We start from the raw sequence: 22,902 nt of genomic DNA, 5'->3' as shown, positions 1-22,902 counted from the left end.
TTAGAAAAAACCCGAAACGGAAAAAAAATTAAGTCTAGTATAAAGTAATTTACCATAACTGCCAGAAAGTAAAAGCAAGAGATCACAACAGAAGACAGTAATGAGAAAATAACCCTAATTTTCAATCCATCAAAGCAGACATTTAGTATACCAAAATTATATACCATAAAGTAGGGATATATATGGAATACATGACACCTTGTCATGGCATGAAAAACACATTTTTGTGCTTTAATGTGTAAAAATGCACTTAGTTTTGTCACTGAAATCAGCTATCAACATAAATTTAACTCTGGTAAGTTACCTACCACTAAAAATAAGCAGTAAACATTACTACTATCAAAAATAATTCATATTTTATAAATAAAGAGTACATCTGATCATCTACATTTTTAGACTGCTATAATATGCAATAAATGCCATCCTACTTAACACCTGCCACAGAAAAAAAGTATTTACATTTTGTTTGGATTTTAATTTTGAAAAAAAAAATACTAAATCAAATATTCTTTGTCTTGTTTAAAAATAATTTTAGGGGGCGCCTGGGTGGCTCAGTTGGTTAAGCGACTGCCTTCGGCTCAGGTCATGATCCTGGAGTCCCTGGATCGAGTCCCGCATCGGGCTCTCTGCTCAGCAGGGAGTCTGCTTCTCCCTCTGACCCTCCCCCCTCTCATGTGCTCTCTCTCATTCTCTCTCTCTCAAATAAATAAATAAAATCTTTTTTAAAAAAAATAATAAAAAAAAATAATTTTAGCTAGTGGCCCTCTTTTGCTAAGATACTATAAACTCTACAGAAACTTACTTATGCCACTTCTCAGAGTCTGCTCCCAAAGATCTAAGTTTTTGATATAAAGAGAGGTCAAGATTAAATAGAAAAGTTACCATTTGGCAATTACCACAATAAAATTAACCCAGCCAAGAAACAACAACAGGTGCTAAAACCAGAGGATAAAAGTTTGAGGAGGAACAGTATGTTGATAGAGTCTCAAAGTACCTCCTTCAAATCCAAATATTTATTGATCACAAATACAAATCAAAAATAGTTATCAATTTCACAGGAAAAAGAACATTATAATAGAGAAATCTAACAGACAGAAGTTTAATCAAGAGATCAAGGTATAAGACACCATCAATTTGAACAAATCAAACACAAGTTCCACTTGAGAGGCAGCAAAAAGAATGCATCAATCGTTTTAAGATATTCCAAACCTGATTCTAAGCATGAAAAACCATCTGACAAAACCAAATGCGGACACATTCTATAAAATAATTGACCTAGAATATTCAAAATTTGTCAGTTATGAAACTCAAGAAAAGGCTCAAGAACTGTTTCAGTTTGAAACAACTAAATGTAATCTGCATATAGACCCTTTTGATAAAAGGCAAAACTTGGTGATACAGGATAATGTCCTTATTTGTAAAAAATAGATATTGGAATGTTTTGGGGTGACTGGGCAGTATGTCAACAACTTACTCTCAAGTGATTCAAAAGAAAAAAGTACCATTTTTATAAAAAAAGATAAAAATTTAGATAGACTTAAAACTGCAAAGCCAATGTTACATATTTCTACTGCCTTTGATACTAGGTTCATTTTCTCTAAATTTGAAATGAAAGTTTTTAAGACTAATCATCTTTTTTGGTTTTCAGGATACTTAGGTTCTAGAGGTCTTAGGAAATCCTAAAATTTATGGTAATTCTCAGGTGTATCACCAAGAATGAAAGAATGAATAAAGAATAAAGAATGAAAATATATTAAGAAAAACTGGAACCTCAATCATAAGGGCTATCTATCCCCTGGATGCATGCATAAATAGACCCAGAGCAAATTTAAAATTAGGGCTTTTCCAGATGACTGCAACCACAAGGCAATGGTAAAGTATACTAAAATGTGTGGCTTTATGAATTACTATTTTTTTCTAAAAAACAAACAACTCTAAAAACCCATCCTGCCACAGATAAATATTTAATTTTACTATTTCTTTAATTTCTACATTGCAATAATTCAGGATGGACCAATACTTTTTTAAAGCGGGCACTGATAATTTTAAAGCAAACAATGAAATATTAGCAATACCACAAGGATATTCTTCAACAGACTACCAATGTAAAGAACAGTTCCTTTAATCTCCCTAAATCCACTGGCTAAGAGTCTCTTAGGGTGGTTGGAGAATGCAGATTAATAAAGAAATGCAAATTCCTAAACTTCATCCAAACTCAAGGAAGGCCTTCGTAATCTGTTCATAAACACCCTAATAAAACTTTAGAGGTTCTATAAATAGCTCTTGCACAGAAAAGAACAAGCAAGCCTGAGACTGCTATCCCCTCAAAAGGTTAGCTCTTGGTTGGCATCTGGTAACTGGCTTTCAAGATGGTTTCCACCATTCCCAGACTGATAAGGGTGGTACACTGTGCCTAAGTTGTTTGTATGAACAAAACAATTCCTGTGAATCCCTGATTTCCTTCTGGGCATCTGAAATTTTGGTGCGTGCTGTGAGTAGAAAGTGCTATGGACTGATTCCAATAAAAACTCTGGGCTCCTGGGCTCAAATGAGTTCCACAATAGACAACATTTCACACACCTGGTAATAACTCATTGCTAAAGGAAGTAAGCATGTCTTGTGTCACTCTTCTGGGAAAGGACCATTGGAAGCTTGAGCCTGGCTTCTCCCAGACTTCATCCCATGTACCTTTTCCCTTTGCTGATTTTGCTCTTCATCTTTTTGCTGAGTCCTGTGAGTCTTACTAGTAAATCATTAAACCTGGGGTGATCTTGGACACCTTTGACATAATACTTCAATGCATAAAATTACCTTTTGTAGAGTTCAAAGTGTTTCTGCAAACTGTTATGTGTATGTATGTGTATGTGTGTATTAGCAACTTGCAATTGATAACTTTAAGATGACAAAGGCTTAAAGTCAGTCCTGTATCATTCACAAAATTACTTACTTTCTGGACTACTGGACAAACAATATTCAGAATATAATGTACCATTCACTTTCTCAAAGTTCAAATTTGAAATTTCAATTGTAAATACAGTTAATTTGAGATTGTATTACCTGGTTGTTACATTTTATTTCTAAATGTATACATATTTTTAATTTCCTCAAAATGAAAGAAAACTCATTCTTATCCTCAAAAACAAGTAAATCCAAATGGAAACTCCAAACAGTTTATTGTACATCACAATTTATGTAGTGTTCAAAAGGAATACATTCTTACCATGTGGAGTGATTGTCTGTATAGGCTTAGCTGGAGACCTAACATTCCATATAGTCAAGGTGCCATCTGAATGACTGCAAATAAATTGTTTTCCCTCATGATGCCAAGCAACAGAGTGAATAGCCTATAGAAGAGGAGTGAAGAATTCCATTTTTAGAAACAAAATCTAAAAACCAAGCTATACACAATTGGTATTATAATTTTCCCTTTAAAATTTTTCATTATTTTCCAAGCTGAAGTCAACACATTAATTTTACATTTCCATAACCCTCTTTAATGCAAATGAGATTTAATATGGTATTGACACTATTTTAAATTATTTTTACTTTATTCCTTAAGCCAGCATAAGAATGATATAATAGTGATATACGTATTATTAATGAGTTCAGAAAAACAGAATGTATTCTTATAGATTCTTAGAATAAACTACACATACACATAAATTACCAAGTAATTACAACCAATATCTCATCAGAAAAACTGGTTGTATTAGACAGAACAATTTTTAAAAATATTTTATTTATTTATTTGAGAGAGAGAAAGAGGAGAGTAAAGGGTAGAAGGAGAAGCCGACTCTCTACTGAATCTGCCCCACCCGATGTGGGGCTGGACCCCAGGACTCTGAGATCATGACTTGAGCCAAAGGCAAATGCTTAACCAACTGAGCCACCGAGGCACCCCTAGAACAAATTTTTTAAATTAACTAAAATTTGGAGACAAAAATGTATATTTGGAATTAGGATCAATTAAAAATACCTCAGATTGAGAGCTTCAAGACATGTTATCCATTTCTCACAGTAATGAGATGATTTTTAAAATCTGAAGGGACACTTTTTTTTTTTTTAAAGATTTTATTTATTTGACAGAGATAGACAGCAAGAGAGGGAACACAAGCAGGGGGAGTGGGAGAGGGAGAAGCAGGCTTCCTGCTGAGCAGGGAGCCTGATGCGGGGCTTGATCCCAGGACCCCAAGATCATGATGTGAGCCGAAGGCAGCCACTTAAGGATTGAGCCACCCAGGCGCCCCTGAAGGGACACTTTTGATTAGATAGTTTATGCCTCTGAGCCACTTAAAAACTATCTGAAAAATACTTTTATATGACCAAAGTATATAACCTTTTAATTTTTTGGTTTTAATATTATTTATTTTGCCTGCAAAAAAAATTTTTTTTTAAATCATTCTCCTGGGTGATTTCTGTTCTTTAAATTACTTCTTTTCAACTCAAGTTGATACATTTCTAGTTATTAATGGTCAATTGACTTTAAAAGCTGCTCTACTGGAAGGCAGAACTGCTGAGGACAGCACAAAACCATGGAACTAAACCTTAAGAGTTCCACTTACATACAAGTCAACATTTACTATCATCTTCCTCAATGTCCATTTATTTGGGCTCCTCATATGCTTATATATTTAAAACAGTATTAAAATTTAAATGAAGATGGATAAAGACAATTAGCTGTGTTTCTAAATGCCAATATTTAACACAATATTTCAAGTTCAAAGTATCTCTAACAAATTTCTAAATAAAATCTTTTATTTATTTATTTTTAAAGATTTTATTTATTTATTTGACAGAGAGAGTGAGAGAGCACAAGCAGGGGGAGCTGCAGAGGGAGAGTGAGAAGTAGGCTCCCCCACTGAGCAGGGAGCCGGATGTGGACTTGATCCCAGGACCCTGAGATCATGACCTGAGCCAAAGGCAGACGCTTAATCAACTGAGCCACCCAGGGACCCCTACAATCTTTTATTTTAAAGATTTACTCATTTATTTTAAAGATTTATTCATTTATTTTTGATAGAGCGTGAGCACACGGGGAGGGGCAGAGGGAGAGGGAGAGAGAATTTCAAGCAGACTCTGCGCTGAGCATGGAGCCCAACATGGGGCTCGATCTCACAACCCTGAGATCACGACCTGAGCTGAAATCATGAAGCAGAAGCTTAACTGACTGCGCCACTCAGACACCCCCTAAATAAAAGCCTACTCAACAGTAATAAGCTTATTCCAAGATACATATATGACATTCCATAAACTCAATCTTAAAATAATCCCTTAATAGCCTTAATAGATGAAATTATTTCTGTAAAATATAAGTAGAGCTAAGCAGCTATACAAAGCTTTTAAATATTTTTTTAAGGTGATAAGGGAAATACAAGAGCTATCTTCAGTGTTGTCTGAATATATAAATAAAAACATTCTAATCTTATCCTACATATAAATGTATATCATACACATAAATATATAATATTTATAAAGAATTACTATTTCTACTTTGCTAAAGAAAATCATATACACCTTTGTTTAAAAGTACCATTTACTTTAAAGACAGTATTAAATTATTAACTATTCCAAAAGTAAATACTAATTATAGGGACCAGTGGTTCACAATTATTTTGGATAACAGAGAGAAACAAATGCCAGAAAATACTCCATAAAAGAATAACCAAATACAAACTTATGCATGCAATAAATATACATGATTTTTTCAATTATTTCTGCAATTTCCTAAATACTAATTCAACTTCATACAAGATATCACTTTTTTCTAATAGTCTCTTTAATACCACTGCATGTAATACTACACATATGCTACTTAAATATGCCTGTATTATATGTATATATGTATATATTATCTAAGTATAGTATATGGGTAAGTATACTGATATACACTTAAGTAGCATTATGTATATATATATAAAGTATGTGTATAATACATACCACATATAAACTACATAAGTATAAAACATGCAGTTTTACTTTTTCTTTAGTCCTTTTGAGAAAATGAAGTAGAAATTTATGTAAACAAAGTGGGAATAGCAAATCTAACTAACCAAACCTGGCACACCTTTACAATCAGAAGGTGGGTTAGGAGCAAAACTGAGTAATTCATGGGAGATGATATGAGATATAAAGTAGGTACCATCAACTAGGGTTGAGGAATTTTGTATGTAAATTGGCTTACTTTTCCAAGATATGAAATTTCCAGAAGATTCTTAAGAGGTGACTTGATTTTTAAAAAATGGGAAACTATAGATACAGATGAAGGGAAATAGGAGAGATCAAGGGCAAAATGAATGGAAACTAACATAATAAAGGAGATATACAAAAGTTGTAGAGAAACATGATGAATTCAGGATGGAGAAAAAATGTAGAGGAAAAGGAGGGAAGATGATATAGCTATTGGCATAAGCCACAGGAGCAATATATACAAATCTAAAAATATTTCTTTAAAAGATGCAGTGTCTGACAAGAAATCGTAACTGTAATAAAGCTCATGAGGCAGTTAATGGATTAACAGTATGACAGTATTCTCATCTGTGAAAATTAAAAGAAAAGCATGAGCACTGCCTACTCTGATACCTTTTTTAAAACTATGATATCTATTTGGCTTTGGCAAAAGTAGTACATATGATGCTTTGTGCTATTCTTATCAATTAAGAGAGCATCTTTAAGAATAATTTTCTGGAAGGGATAACAGGCTAGCTATTTACCCATCAAATTTTACACTCACTAACTCAAAATACTGGGGAAATTAAATAAATTCCCTATTTACTTGTTTTGCAAACTGAGCAGTATGATTAGAATCACTTCATAATAAAAGTTGTATATAAATCTTAGTCCAGCTATTCCTACATTATACATAAACTGATTAACATTTATAGCAGACTTACACCAAAAATAATTTCTTTTCCCCTAGAAAATAAGATCTTAAAATTATATTCAAAAGCAACATTGATTGCTAGTATAATTACTATTCCTAAAACCTTAGAAAATGTCACCGAAATGGTAAGAAAAAAATTTTGTAATAGACTTTGATTTTAAATTATAATGCTTGCAAATACATGGAAAGGAAATACTGAAAACACTCTAGTTTTCTTATTCTCATGTTATCAAATAATAAAGTGAATGCTTAGAGTACTGGATGAATTATTTTTTGTATATATGAATAATACATTAAACTGTACAGTTTTGGCCCTAGTATTTTAACTTATGAACATTTTAATATTATTTCCATTGTAGAAGGGAGATAACAGTAATACTGTTTAATTGAGTAAGATAATCATAGAACAACACATTTTTGTAAAATAGTTGATAAAATTATTATATATTGGATATTAAGTGATTTATAGCTTCTCTTCTCTAAAGATGTTAACAGGCATAAATTGAAAACACTGCTATTTCCATTAAAAATAAAACCCAAATGAAACTCTTCTAGATATTCCGAAAATGTAAACAAATTATTCATTCTAAGCATTGTTCTATCTTTGGGGAGTGTGTGTGTGTGTGTAAGAGAGATAAACAGAAAATAAGCTGTCTTAAAAACTAAAAGCACCTTTCTAAACATTGAAAAGAAACTGTAAAGGAATAAATGTTTCAGTGAATATCTATAGGGTGAAACATAATTTTTTAAAATCTTACTGATTCCAATGCTGTGAGTTACAAACATATTATTTCAATATTCTTTTTTAAAAGACTGACAGTCATGAGATAAATGTATTCACAGCACTAGCAATGTACATACTATTATTTTTTTCTATGCCTATATTTCTATCTGTGGCTTCTCAGTCTACTAGGAAAAAACAACATGAAACCAGAATACAAGTCACTGATCGATTCTAGACATGACAAAGAATAACCATTAAAATAGTTTGATAAGTACTAAATTACTGTCTTAAAACATCAATAATGCCGTATTTCACTTCTGCCAACACATTAGGTTACTACAGAAAGAGTACTAATATCTTAATACTATTTATAGCCTAAAAAGAATGAAATGTCATTGAAGAAATATAATTTTATATAGATTAAAATATCCTATGCAGAAAATATCTGTAGAAAACTAGGAATACTACCCCAAGTACGCTCAAAGTCTATCATTTAGACATAAAGCCAGGTAAGTTTCTCAATTCGAAAAATACTATGGTTACATAAAGCAACAAAAGCTTAAGGGTAAAGATGAATTTGTTTCAATTACTCCCACCCATCTAAATCATCTTCAAGAAATCAAATGAACAATTAAAACTGCACCAAGAACTTCTATTATATTAGAAATGTTCAGAATTGATATCATAATGCTATTTATTTGCCCCAGTATAATAAAAATGAATTTGACTGAAGTAAAACACCACTGATAGAAAGTAAATATTGGAGGAAGGGGGGTGTGCGGTGGTATTTTGTGAAGGTCTTAAAGTTTTAGCCTTAAAACTTTAACCTAAGTGAGAACTATAATAATTTCTTCAATGTCTAAAATTATACACTTGGCAATCTGCATTAAGAATCAGATATAAAGGTATTTTTATATGAAACAAGAGGTAAAATAGCATGAACTCATAGAAATATAGCCAGAAATTTTCACTCAGTTTACCTTAGAACAAGTCAATTTAGAAGTTAGATCTTACATCTACAGCATTATTATTTAAACGTAAGATTTAGTCATTATATTTGTTACTCTTTATTAAGAATAAGTTTTATGACTTTGCATCTCTACTGCATATCTGTTCAATAGTCTACAGCTTTCTTACAATTTCTTTGTCAGGTTTTGGTATGAAGATAATGCAGCCCTCACAGGATGAATTGGGAAGTATATTCTCCTCCATTTTTGGAAGGAGTTTGGGTACAGTGAATACTATTTGCTAAAATTTACCAGTAAGCCCTCTGAACCTGGAGGTTTCTTCATGGGAAACATTTTCATTAAAAATTCAATTTCTTTAATAAATATAAAGCTACTCAGGTTAAATATTTCTCTTAGAAGGGGATTTGGTACTTTCAAGGAATTTGGTGTCTTTCAAGGCATTTGTCCACTTGATTTGCTGAATTTATTGGAATGAAATTGCACATATTTCCTTACCAGTCTCTCTGCATTTCTGTAGAAATTGAATAACCTCCTCTTTCATGCCTGTTATAGGTAATTTGTGCCTTTTCTCTTTTTTTGTTATCACTGTGGCTGTGTGTTTACCAATTTTATTGAACTCCACTAAATGAGGATTTTACGAATTTTCTCTATTGTTTTTATGTTATCTATTTCATTTATTTGTTATTTCAATTCTACCACTCACTCTGGATTTAATTTACTCTTCTTGTTTCTTATGGTGGAAGCTTGAGGGCATTGATCTGAGACTCTTCTTGTTTTCTAACATAAGTAATGCTTTACTGAAAACTTTAACAGCATTTCATAGACTTCCATATGTCCTATTTTCACATCTTTTTTTCAGTTCAAAATACTTTCTCATTTTCTGATTCTTCTTTGACCCATTAAAGTATATTGTTTCACTTTCAAATATTTGTAGATTTTTCATCTACCTTATTATTTCTTATTTAATTCTATTACACTAAACGAACATGATTTTAATGATTTCAATTTTTCTAAAATTATAATGATTGATTTTATGGCACAAACGATGGTCTATTTTGGTGAATATTCCATGTATCTTTGAAAATAATGGTGTTCTGGTCTTGAAGAAAGCACTTGTACATCTACTTTGTTGATATTAATACAGCCGTTTCAGGACTCTTCTAATTTGGTGCTAACATTACTTTTCCATCTTTTTGCTAACACTTCTGGGTCTTTATATTTATTTATTTTTATTATGTTATGTTAATCACCATACATTACATCATCAGTTTTTCATGTAGTGTTCCAAGATTCATTACGTATAACACCTATTGCTCCATTCAGTACCTGCTCTCTTTAATACCCATCACCAGGGGCGCCTGGGTGGCTCAGTTGGTTAAGCAACTGCCTTCGGCTCAGGTCATGATCCTGAAGTCCCTGGATCGAGTCCCGCATTGGGCTCCCTCCTCGGCAGGGAGCCTGCTTCTCCCTCTGACCCTCCCAACTCTCATGTGCTCTCTCATATCAGTAAGGTCATAAGATACATGTCTTTGCTTGACTTATTTCGCTCAGCATAATACCCTCCAGTTCCATCCAAGTCATTGCAAATGGCAAGATCTCATTCCTTTTGTTGGCTGCATAATATTCCATTGTATGTATATACCACATCTTCTTTATCCATTCATCTGTCAATGGACATCTTGGCTCTTTACATAGTTTGGCTATTGTGGACATTGCTGCTATAAACATCCGGGTGCACATACCCCTTCGGATCCTTACATTTGTATCTTTGAGGTAAATACCCAGTAGTGCAATTGCTAGGTCGTATGGTAGCTCTATTTTCAACTTTTTGAGGAACCTCCATACTGTTTTCCAGAGTGGCTGCACCAGCCTGCATTCCCACCAACAGTGTGGGAGGGTTCCCCTTTCTCCACATCCCCGCCAACATCTGTTCTTTCCTGACTTAATTTTAGGCAATCTGACTGGTGTCCGGTGGTATCTCATTGAGGTTTTTTTTTTTTTTTTTAAAGATTTATTTATTTATTTGAGAGAGAGAGAGAGAGAGAGAGAAACAGCATGAGAGGGGATAGGGTCAGAGGGAGAAGCAGGCTCCCCGCTGAGCCAGGAGCCCGATGTGGGACTCCATCCCAGGACTCCGGGATCATGACCTGAGCCGAAGGCAGTTGCTTAACCAACTGAGCCACCCAAGCGCCCTTTCATTGAGGTTTTGATTTGGATTTCCCTGATGCCGAGCGATACTAGGCACTTTTTCATGGGTCTGTTGGCCTTTGGATGTCTTCTTTGGAAAAATGTCTGAATGTCTGTTCATGTCTTCTGCCCGTTTCTTGATTGGATCATTTGTTCTTTGGCTGTTGAGTTTGATAAGTTCTTTATAGATTTTGGATACTAGCCATTTATCTGATATGTCATTTGCAACTATCTTCCCCCATTCTGTCGGTTGTCTTTTGGTTTTGTTTGCTGTTTCTTTGCTGTGCAAAAGCTTCTTATCTTGATGAAGTCCCAATAGTTCATTTTTGCCCTTACTTCCCTTGCCTTTGGCAATGTTTCTAGGAAGAAGTTGCTGCAGCTGAGGTCGAAGAGGTTGTTGCCTGTGTTCTCCTTTAGGATTTTGATGGACTCCTGCCTCACATTTAGGTCTTTCAACCATTTTGAGTCTATTTTTGTGTGTGGTGTAAGGAAATGGTTCAGTTTCATTCTTCTGTATGTGGCTGTCCAATTTTCCCAACACCATTTGTTGAAGAGACTATCTTTTTGCCATTGGACATTCTTTCCTGCTTTGTCAAGAATTAGTTGACCATAGAGTTGAGGGTCCTTTCCGGGCTCTCTATTCTGTTCCATTGATCTATGTGTCTGTTTTTGTGCCAGTACCATATTGTCTTGATGATGACAGCTTTGTAACAGAGCTGGAAGTCTGGAATTGTGATGCCGCCAGCTTTGCTTTTCTTTTTCAACATTCCTCTGGCTATTCAGGGTCTTTTCTGGTTCCATACAAATTTTAGGATGATTTGTTCCATTTCTTTGAAAAAAGGTGATGGTATTTTGATAGGGATTGCATTTAATGTGTAGATTGCTCTAGGCAGCATTGACACCTTCACAATATTTGTTCTTCCAATCCATGAGCATGGAACGTTTTTCCATTTCTTTGTGTCTTCCTCAATTTCTATCCTGAGTATTTTATAGTTTTCTGAGTACAGATCCTTTGCCTCTTTGGTTAATTTATTCCTAGGTATCTTATGGTTTTGGGTGCAATTGTAAATGGGATCAACTCCTTAATTTGTCTTTCTTCTTTCTTGTTGTTGGTGTGTAGGAATGCCACTGATTTTCTGTACATTGATTTTATATCCTGCCACTTTACTGAATTCCTGTATGAGTTCTAGCAGTTTTGGGGTGGAGTCTTTTGGGTTTTCCACATAAAGTATCATATCATCTGCAAAGAGTGAGAGTTTGATGTCTTCTTTGCCAATTCTGATGCCTTTTATTTCTTTTTGTTGTCTGATTGCTGTGGCTAGGACTTCTAATACTATGTTGAATAGCACTGGTGATAGTGGACATCCCTCCCGCATTCCTGACCTTAGGGGGAAAGCTCTCAGTTTTTCCCCATTGAGAAGGATATTCGCTGTGGGTTTTTCATAGATGGCTCTTATGATATTGAGGTATGTACCCACTATGCCTATACTCTGAAGAGTTTTGATCAAGAAAGGATGCTGTACTTTGTCAAATGCTTTTTCTGCATCTATTGAGAGGATCATAGGATTCTTGTTCTTTCTTTTATTAATGTATTGTATCACACTGATTGATTTGCGGATGTTGAACCAACCTTGCAGGCAAGGAATAAATCCCACTTGGTCGTGGTGAATAATCCTTTTAATGTACTGTTGGATCCTATTGGCTAGTATTTTGGTGAGAATTTTTGCACCCATGTTCATCAAGGATATTGGTCTGTAATTCTCCTTTTTGATGGGGTCTTTGTCTGGTTTTGGGATCAAGGAAATGGTGGCCTCATAAAACGAGTTTGGAAGTTTTCCTTTCATTTCTATTTTTTTGGAACAGTTTCAGAAGAATAGGTATTAATTCTTCTTTAAATGTTTGGTAGAATTCCCCTGGGAAGCCATCTGGCTCTGGGATTATGTTTGTTGGGAGATTTTTGATTACTGCTTCAATTTCCTTAGTGGTTACACATCTGTTCAGGTTTTCTAGTTCTTCCTGGTTCAGTTTTGGTAGTTGATACATCTCTAGGAATGCATCCATTTCTTCCAGATTATCTAATTTGCTGGCATAGAGTTGCTCATAACATGTTCTTATAATTGTTTGTATTTCTGGTGTTGGTTGTGATCTCTCCTCTTTCATTCATGATTTTATTTATTTGGGTCATTTCTCTTTTCTTTTTGATAAGTCTGGCCAGGAGTTTATCAATCTTGTTAATTCTTTCAGAGAACCAGCTCCTAGTTTTGTTGATCTGTTCTACTGTTCTTTTGGTTTCTATTTCATTGATTTCTGCTCTGATCTTTATTATTTCTCTTCTCCTGCTGGGTTTAGGCTTTATTTGCTCTTCTTTCTCCAGCTCCTTTAGGTGTAGGGTTAAGTTGTGTATTTGAGACCTTTCTTGTTTCTTGAGAAAGGCTTGTATTGCCATATACTTTCCTCTTAGGACTGCCTTTGCTGCATCCCAAAGATTTTGAACAGTTGTGTTTTCATTTTCATTGGTTTCCATGAATTTTTTTAATTCTTCTTTAATTTCCTGGTTGACCCATTCATTCTTTAGTAGGATGCTTGTTAGCCTCCATTTGAGTTCTTTCCAACTTTCCTCTTGTGATTGAGTTCTAGTTTCAAAGCATTGTGGTCTGAAAATATGAAGGGAATGATCCCAATCTTTTGGTACCCGTTGAGACCTGATTTGTGACCTAGGATGTGATCTATTCTGGAGAATGTTCCATGGGCACTAGAGAAGAATGTGTATTCTGTTGCTTTGGGATGGAATGTTCTGAATAGATCTGTGAAGTCCATTTGGTCCAGTGTGTCATTTAAAGTCTTTATTTCCTTGTTGATCTTTTGCTTAGATGATCTGTCCATTTCAGTGAGGGGGGTGTTAAAGTCCCCCACTATTATTGTATTGTTGTTGATGTGTTTCTTTGCTTTTGTTATTGCCTTATATAATTGGCTGCTCCCATTTTAGGGGCATAGATATTTAAAATTGTTAGATCTTCTTGTTGGATAGACCCTTTAAGTAGGAGATAGTGTCCTTCCTCATCTCTTATTATAGTCTTTGGTTTAAAATCTAATTTGTCTGATATAAAGATTGCCACCCCAGCTTTCTTTTGGTGTCCATTAGCATGGTAAATGGTTTTCTACCCCTCACTTTCAATCTGGGGGTGTCTCTGGGTCTAAAATGAGTCTCTTGCAGACAGCATATCGATGGGTTTTGTTTTTTTATCCAGTCTGATACCCTAGGTCTTTTGACTGGGGCATTTAGCTCATTTACATTCAGGGTAACTATTGAAAGATATGAATTTAGTGCCATTGTACTGACTGTAACGTGACTGTTACTATATATTGTCTGTGTTCCTTTCTGGTCTATGTTACTTTTAGGCTCTCTCTTTGCTTAGAGGACCCCTTTCAATATTTCTTGTAGGGCTGGTTTCATGTTTGCAAATTCCTTTAGTTTTTGTTTGTCATGGAAGCTTTTTATCTCTCCTTCTATTTTCAATGACAGCCTAGCTGGATATAGTATTCTTGGCTGCATATTTTTCTCATTTAGTGCTCTGAATATATCATGCCAGTCCTTTCTGGCCTGCCAGGTCTCTATGGATAGGTCTGTTGCCAATCTGATGTTTCTACCATTGTAGGTCACAGATCTCTTCTCCCGAGCTGCTTTCAGGATTTTCTCTTTGTCTCTGAGACTCGTAAGTTTTACTATTAGATGTTGGGGTATTGACCTATTTTTATTGATTTTGAGGAGGGGTCTCTGTGCCTCCTGGATTTTGATGCCTGTTTCCTTCCCCAAATTAGGGAAGTTCTCTGCTATAATTTGCTCCAATATACCTTCTGCCCCTCCCTCTCTTTCTTCTTCTTCTGGGATCCCAATCCTTCTAATATTGTTTCTAATATCGTTTCGTCTTATGGTATCACTTATCTCTCGAATTTTGCCGACGTGATCCAGTAGTTGTTTATCTCTCTTTTTCTCAGCGTCTTTATAAAAGAGCATCATTTGGTCTTCTAGATCACTAATTCTCTCTTCTGCCTCATTTAACCTTGCATTAGAGCCTCCATTTTTTATTGCACCTGATTAATAGCCTTTTTGATTTTGACTTGGTTAGATTTTAGTTCTTTTATTTCTCCAGAAAGGGCTTCTCTAATATCTTCCATGTTTTTTTCAAGCCCAGCTAGTATCTTTAAAATCGTCATTCTGAACTCTAGTTCTGACATCTTACTAATGTCCGTATTGATTAGGTCCCTGTCAGTCGGTACTGCCTCTTGTTCTTTTTGAGGTGATTTTTTCTGTCTTGTCATTTTGTCCAGAGGAGTATAGATGAATCAGAGAACAAAATGCTAACACGGGAACAATGGCCCCAGATAAATATACACTAAACAAATCAGAAGAGACCTGAAATGGGGGAAAAGAAAGGGAAAGAAAGAAAAAAGAAAAAAAAAAAGAAAAAACCAAAAAACAGAGTATGATCAAATATGATCAGGCTGGTGCATAGATCAGTGCCACACACTAGATTTTGGGCATATTTTGGTCTGTTAGAAGAAACTGCCTCCTAAAATTTTAAAGAAAGAAAAGCTTATATGTACAAAAATAAGGGTAAATACGACGAAGGGATGGAATATGACTGTAATGATGAAAATTATAAAAGATTTTATAAAAGGAATTGATAAGAAGTTAGTTGAAAAAAGAAAGAAGAGGATTTTAAAAAAAAAAGGGAGAGAATGTGATCAGGCAGGAGAGTAGAACAAAGCCACACCCTAGAGATTTAGGGTATATTTTGGTCTGTTAGAAGAAACTATATCCCAAAATTTTAAAGAGAGAACAAATTACATATATATATATACACACCAAAAATAAGGTTAACTACTATGAAGGGATAGAATATGACTCTAAAAATGAAAAATAAGATTTTTTTAAAAAAGCGATCGATAAGATGTTGGTTGAAAAAGGGCAAAAGTAAAATTAAAAAAAAAAAATTAAAAAAATTAACTTTGAAAGACTGAAGAATCAGGGGAAAAAAGCCATGAATTCTATGTGCAGTATTCCCCTAGCGCTGGAGTTCTGTTGTTCTCATTGATCGGTAAACTTAGTCTTGGCGAGTGCTTCTTGCTGACCTTCCGGGGGAGGGGCCTGTTGCCTTGGTTCCCAAATGTCTTTGCTAGAGGTGGAATTGCCCTGCCCTTGCCGGTCCGGGCTAAGTAATCTGCTCGGGTTTGCTCTTGGGAGCTTTTGTTCCCTGCAAGCTTTCCATACAGCTTTGGAGGATGAGAGTGAAAACTGTGGCCTCCCAATCTCTGCCCTGGAGGAGCCGAGAACTCAGGGCCCCACTCCTCAGTGTGCCCCCAGAGAAAAGCCGTCAATCACTCCTGTTTCCCCGGTCTCCGGCTGCTCTCTGTGCTCACCTGCTGGAGGAGCAGTGGCCCGACTGTGCCGTGGATCACGGTTTATGGCAAACCCGAGCTGAGAGCCCACTCCTCGGCTCCGTCTCTGCAGCCGTCTTCCCCACTCCGATACCTGGGAGCTCTGCCACACTCAGGCACCCCTGGTCTTTCTGTGACCCCGAGGGTCCTGAGACCACACTGTCCTGGCGAGGGTTCCACCCCCCGCTTAGCCACTGGAGCGATGTCCCTCAGCAGAGCCAACTTCTAAAAGTTCCGATTTTGTGCTCTGCTGCTCTATCACTTGCCAAAAGCGGCCAAGGGAGGCCCCCTCCCCCACCGTCTATCTTCCCCAATAGCACCTCGGATTCACATCTCCGCACATCCTACCTTCCAGAAAGTGGTCGCTTTTCTGTTCAGAGAGTTCCTGCTATTCTTTTCTTCGATCTCCTGTTGAGTTTGTATATGTTCGGAATGGTTTGATCCCTATCTAGCTGAATTCCTGGACCAGACGAAATTTAGGTCTCCTACTCTTCCGCCATCTTGCTCCTCCACCTCCGGGTCATTATATTTAAAGTGGGTTTTAAATAGTGTAGAGTTTGTTCTTACTTTCTTATCTAATTTGACAATTTTTGCCATTTATTTGGGGTGTTTAAATGACTGCATTTAATATGATTCCTGACATAGCTAGCTGGGTCTAAATCTGTTGCCCTGCCATTTTTTTTCTATCTCTGCCATCTGTTCTTTGTTCCTCTTTTCCTCTTCTGCCTCCATTTGGATTGAATATTTTTAAAATTTCATTTTATATTCCTCTTTGGCTTAACTATCTAGGTTACTCTTGTTGCTCTGGTATTTCCTTTAGAATTTATAGCATATGTCTTTATCTTATCATAGTCCACCTTCAAGTAATATCATAACATTTCAGGTACAGTATAATAAGCTTACAAAAAGATTCTGTCTCCTGACCTTTGTGCTACTATTGTCTATATTTTAATTCTACATGTCAGAAATCCTACAATGTATTTTTATCATTTTTTTATTTCCATAATTACCTTTTAAAGAGAATAAAAAAGTTAAAAAGCTTTTCTATCTACCTACATATCTACCATTTCTGGTGTCCTTTATTTGTTTGAGTAGAGTCATATTTCCATTTTTATCACTTGCCTGCTGCATGAAAAACTTTTTAACATGTCTTGCAGTGAAGGTCTGCAAGTGACGAATTCTTCGAGTTTTTGATGTGTGTAAAGCATTTTTCTTTTGTTTTGAAAAGATATTTTGCTGGATATAAAATGCTAGGTTGACAATTTTTTCTTTCAGTACCATAAAGGTGTTGTTCTACTGTGTTCTGGCTTGGACTGTTTGTAAGGAAACCATTGCTGTCATTTTTATCTTTGTTCCTCTGTATTTAATGTGTTCCCTTCCCACATCCTCTGGTTGCCTTTAAGATGTTCTGTATCACTAGGTCTAGTTTAAAGCAACTGAAACATGTGCTTTTATATAGCTTTCCTTCATTTTCCTTCTGCTTTGAGTTCACAGAACTTCTGAGATATCTATATATCCTATTAGTTTATAGGGTTTATATTTGTCATCAAATTTGGAAAAATCTGGGTCATTATGTCTTCAAATACACTTTCTGTCCATGTTCCTTCTTCTAGGACTATTACACATACATTAGTCTGCCTGAAGTTGAAGCACAGTTCACTGATGTTCTGCTCCTTTTCTGCCCATCTTTCATATTGAGTAGTTTTACTGTTAATGTCTTCAAGTTCATTATCTTTTCTTCTGCAAGATCAAATCTTTTGGTAAACCAACCCAGAGTATTTTTTATCTCAGACATTTTATTTTTTTCATCTCTAGAAATTCCAATTAGGACAAGGAAGAATTGAAAAACCCTTTCCAACATGTTTATGCTTTCATTTACCTTCTGGAGCATATGAAACCCATTTAGTAACATTTGTTTTAATATCCTTGTCTACTAATTCTATCAATCTGTGTCATTTCTTTTTTTAAATTTTTTTTTTTTAAGATTTTATTTATTTGCGAGAGAGAGAACGAGAGACAGAGAGCATGAGAAGGAGTGAGAGGGAGGAGGGTCAGAGGGAGAAGCAGACTCCCTGCCGAGCAGGGAGACCGATGTGGGACTCGATCCTGGGACTCCAGGATCATGACCTGAGCCGAAGGCAGTCGCTTAACCAACTGAGCCACCCAGGCGCCCCATCTGTGTCATTTCTGAGTCTTATTGACTGCATTTTCTCTTCATTTTTCATCATACTTTCTGGCTTCTTTCTATGCCTCAAATTTTTGTTTGGATGCTAACTATTGTGAAATTTATGGTGGGTTATTATTATATTCTTTGGAATATTTTTGAGCTTTTTTGAGTATATTATTTGAAAACAGTTTAGACTTCTCAAGGCTTGCTTTTAAGCTTTGTTAGGCCAGTCAGATGTGTCTTTAGGGTTAGTGTAGACCCACGACTGAGGCAGTACCTTTTGAGTATTTTTCCTGATGTCCCATGCATTACAAGGTTTCCCCATTCTGTTGCAAATGTAAACTATTCTTGGCCCTGTGTGCTATGACAATTGTTTTACCTATTCCTTTCAAATGGATCTTTTCTAAGCCTCATACCCACACGCTAATCAGTATTTACCTGAAGACTCAGGGTGGGGAATTCCCTGTAGGTTTCTAACTCTTTCTCTTTCTCTAGGTAGTTCCCCCTACCCTTTGGTACCTTGCCTTATAGGCTACAAATACTTTGGCTTCCCCAAATTCTCAATTCTGTCTCCTCAACTCAGAGAGACTACTGAGTTTCCACCTAGGTTTCTCCCTTTATGTACTGAGACCTGGAAAAATCTCTAGGCCATAAGCTAAGGCAACTAAATGGCTCACCTTGTTTGTTTCCTCTCTGAGGAATCTCTGTTCTTACTACCTGCTATCTAATTTCTAAAAACTGTTGTTTCACGTATTTTTCCAGTGTATTTGTTTAAGGCAAGAGGGTAAATCCAGTCCCTGTGACTCCATAACAGCTAAAGCCAAGATCACTATTTAAATTTATAAGAAGCAAAACAAAAAAAGTGAATTTTTAAATTCTGCTCTTATTTTAGTGTAGAAAACAGATTTACAGGTCAAAACTTCTGATGAAATTAGAAGAACCCTTTATTAAAAATGTTCTTTTTTATACTTTTAAGATCTTGATTAGTGAACCACAGTGCTTAGTAACTAAAAACTTAAAAAATAAAAAGTATGAAAAAAAATAAAAAGAAAAAGTATGCAGCTATGAAAACAAAGGAAATTCTTTTAGCCATGCTTACAACAACCACATGCAAACATTTATAAAGTATTCCAAGTATTATTATAGTTACTCAATATAGTCTGCTGTTTTAAGTAACTGAAAGCATCAGTATGAAGACATGACATATTTTATCTTAAAAACAAACAAAACCACTTATACATTTCCTAGCTCTATTCATTAAATTAGAAATCATGACCCGTACTAATCCCCAGATTACAGTTACCAGATACCATTTCACACTGAAAGAAGCCACATTTCATAAGGAAAAAAATCTTATTCTAAGTTCAAAACAAAAATATACAGATTAATAGTTATACTTTTTTATAACAGATAGCAAGGAAGCTATCCAAGACTATTATCACCAAAGAACTGAGGAACCAAAAGGAGGAGGTTCACAGACCAAAATGGGAGAATTTGAAAATCAATAAGGATAATAACTTCAATGTACTGAAGCACATCAAATATATTTAAATCTTTAAGTACATAGTGAAACTAAAAGCAAGAACAAATTGGTCACCACTGGGATTACAGAACCCTTTTAGAGTAAATACTGAAATAAAAGGAAAGAATCATATATGCTTTTCCTTTACTAACCATAATACTGCTATTTAACCAAATAGTATGTGAGAAGTTTCTCTTTACACTAAAGTGTCTCTGAGCTAATAAATAGAGAAGGAATTACAGAATTAGAACATCTTCATTTTGCAACCTCTTTGCATTAATAAATCTAGGCTTTGAACAGCACGGGCTGCTAACCTCACAGACACTAACACTCCAACTGACAGAAGAGCATCAGCATCATTTAAGAAGTCTGGCTAAAAATAAAAAATGAACCTGAATTTATTCAAGCCTCAGTAAACTATCCATTTTATAGGAAATCTAAGGGCAAAAAAAAGATGTTAAACACAAGAGGGATGGAACCAGAAAAATCTAGTCTTTGATAAACTATCTTCAGTGCATACATGGCCAAAAAGAAGGAATGAAGTAAGAAAGGGAAGGCAAAGAGTAAGAGGAGAGGCCTATAGTTTAAAAGAGACTTAGAAGACATCAATCAATCACAGTCAATCTTTATTTGGATCTTAAAGCAAGCAAAACTCTGTCTACAGTATACTATCATTTGTCTATAATACAAAAATAGGATTTATTTAGGATACATTTATTAATTTGCTTGTAAATGATAGAATACCTCTAGAAGAATACATGAGAAACTGGTAACACTAGTACCAGACGTAAGGGGATCGGATGGCCAAATAACAGGGATGGAAAAGAGATTATTTTTAAATCTTTTGAGCTATGTGATTACATAAATAAATAAATAAATAAATAAATAAATAAATAAATAAATAAATGTATGTATGTATGTATGTATATATGTATTAGGTGTGTTATTGCAATTACAAAGGTTGCCTCAACTAAAATCACCAATTAAGTTCTTAAAGAAGCTGCTCTTAATTAGAAAAATGACAAAAATAGTATTTGATTAGCAAAAATAATATTACCTCATCATATGTGTATCTGTAGTCGGCTTTCTTTGATTTGAGGTCCCATAACACTACTGTTCCTGATTCAAAGCCAATCAAAAGCTGTAATAAAAGAAAACGTCACATGACCTAGGAATGATATTATGTGAAACTTTTATTTGCTGACAATAAAGATAACTATTATCATTCATATGCTTCAAGTATAAAGTTATAATTAAACATCTGCATTGCTAATCACATGAATGACAAATAACACTGCATTGCATATTTATATGTCTTTGATGATTAGGGACTTAACATATATAACTAATTACTGAGAAAGAAAATAGTACCATTTTGAAGTCCTGAGTGTACATTTTCATTAATTAATATAACATAATAAATTATTAATAAAAATTAACATTTGTATGTGCTTTAGAGTTTACAAACTTTCCTAATTCAAAACATTATCAGGCAATGTCATTTACTCATCTATTAAAAAGTTCCAAGTTATATCCAGCCTAGATCCCTCTGGTAAGATTCAGACTCATAATTCCAGTGAAGATGGCTCCCTTTATCTACTCCACAAGAACCTCAAAGTATGTGTCCAAAAGTGAATTCATTATTTTTTCCCTACCCTCTTTTTCTGGTGTTCACTACTGCAGTGTCTCTCTCAGTATTTCTTATCTTAGTGTTCATTAAGTCACTCAGACAAAAACCTTGGGGGCGTCATCCTTAACTCTAGTCTCTCCCTCAGGTAAAAATCATCAAGTAATTTTAAAATTACATTCTATTATCTCTCTACTTTCCCCTACCTCCAATACCTCTCTACTAGTTCAAGACACAAAGTCCTCTTTTCTGGTCTCTTGGTCTCCCTGAGTCCAGTCTTTCTCCTTTTTTAAACCCATTCGCTACTGTAGCTAGTGTTTAACAATTCTAAAATGCAAACCTGATCATGTAATGCATGCTTTAAAAATTTTTTTAATGCCTTACTATTACTTTTAGGATAAAGTCCAAACTGAGTAATATGACCTACAAGATTTATCATCGTTTGACCTCTGCTGACCTCTACAGCTTTGTCCCTTGTCACATCCCTCTTATTCAATACACTCCAGCACATCTTTCAGTTCATGCTTTCTCTTATCTTTGCTGTCTTCCTGGGCCATATTTGAAGTCATCTTCTTTGCCTGACCAATCCTACTAATTTTTCAGATGTTGTTTTAGCTATTACTTCCTCTGGGAAGCCTTCCCTGACCTACCAAATATAAGTCAATCCCATTTCCATGTGCTCCAACAGCACTCTGTACATTTTTTAATCTGAAGGGTCACTGCACAATAATGGCCTTTTCCTTAGCTGAATCCTCTTACTGATTATAACAATAGTCTATTTAGGCAAGGACTGTTTTTATATTGTTCACCACTACGGTAAGACACAGAGCTTGACTGGTATTTGTAGGTACTTAACATGTTTTTTTGTGAATGAATAAATTCCAGAATGGAATGCATGTTCTTGCTTCACAAATGGTCCACTCTCTATCCAATCTCTGCTGCCCACAACCCTCCACCTTGACATTTTAAAAATCTCAATATTCCCTTTGCTTGAAACCTCCTTTCCTTTTATTCATTGAGTGATCTTCTACTCATTTTTAATTCTCAAATTAGTGTTGCTCCCTTGGGTAAGCCAACCCCCAATTCTTCTAGATAGACTAAAATCCTCCTTCTCCTATGTTAGCACATGCATTTTCATCTATAGGTCTCTAATATCCTGCCTAGTGCACAGGAGACACTCAATAAATATTTGTTTAATGAATACATAAGTGATTAGTAGGTAGCCAATACTTCTTCCTATAATCTGGGGATATGAACAAAGTTGGGGCAGACCCACTAATTTTAATGACATAGCAATTTAGTGGATTTCAGACCACAGGGGCACTTGGAGGGGCAATCACTGAAGCTAACAAAACTCCTCATCTTTATAGGAAGTACAGTTAATTTTG

At 35.2% G+C, this 22,902-nt stretch overlaps 1 protein-coding gene across 5 annotated transcripts in view; it reads right to left on the bottom strand.

The window, feature by feature from the left end:
* Window positions 1–22,902, bottom strand: part of STXBP5 (syntaxin binding protein 5) — a 184,853-nt gene that overhangs the window by 102,906 nt on the left and 59,045 nt on the right. For all 5 annotated transcript variants that reach the window (XM_034990955.1, XM_034990958.1, XM_034990959.1 and 2 more), the window contains exons 7-8: window positions 20,945–21,028; window positions 3,221–3,344 (exon numbers count right to left, since the gene is read on the bottom strand). In XM_034990955.1, coding sequence (XP_034846846.1) covers window positions 3,221–3,344; window positions 20,945–21,028 — 208 coding nt within the window. The remainder of the gene's footprint in view (window positions 1–3,220; window positions 3,345–20,944; window positions 21,029–22,902) is intronic.

The sequence above is a fragment of the Mirounga leonina genome, unplaced genomic scaffold (assembly GCF_011800145.1).
Source record: "Mirounga leonina isolate KUSES-001 unplaced genomic scaffold, KU_Mleo_1.0 Mir_53, whole genome shotgun sequence".
In the NCBI taxonomy this organism is placed as follows: domain Eukaryota; kingdom Metazoa; phylum Chordata; class Mammalia; order Carnivora; family Phocidae; genus Mirounga; species Mirounga leonina.
This window is presented reverse-complemented; position numbering and strand designations above follow the sequence as displayed.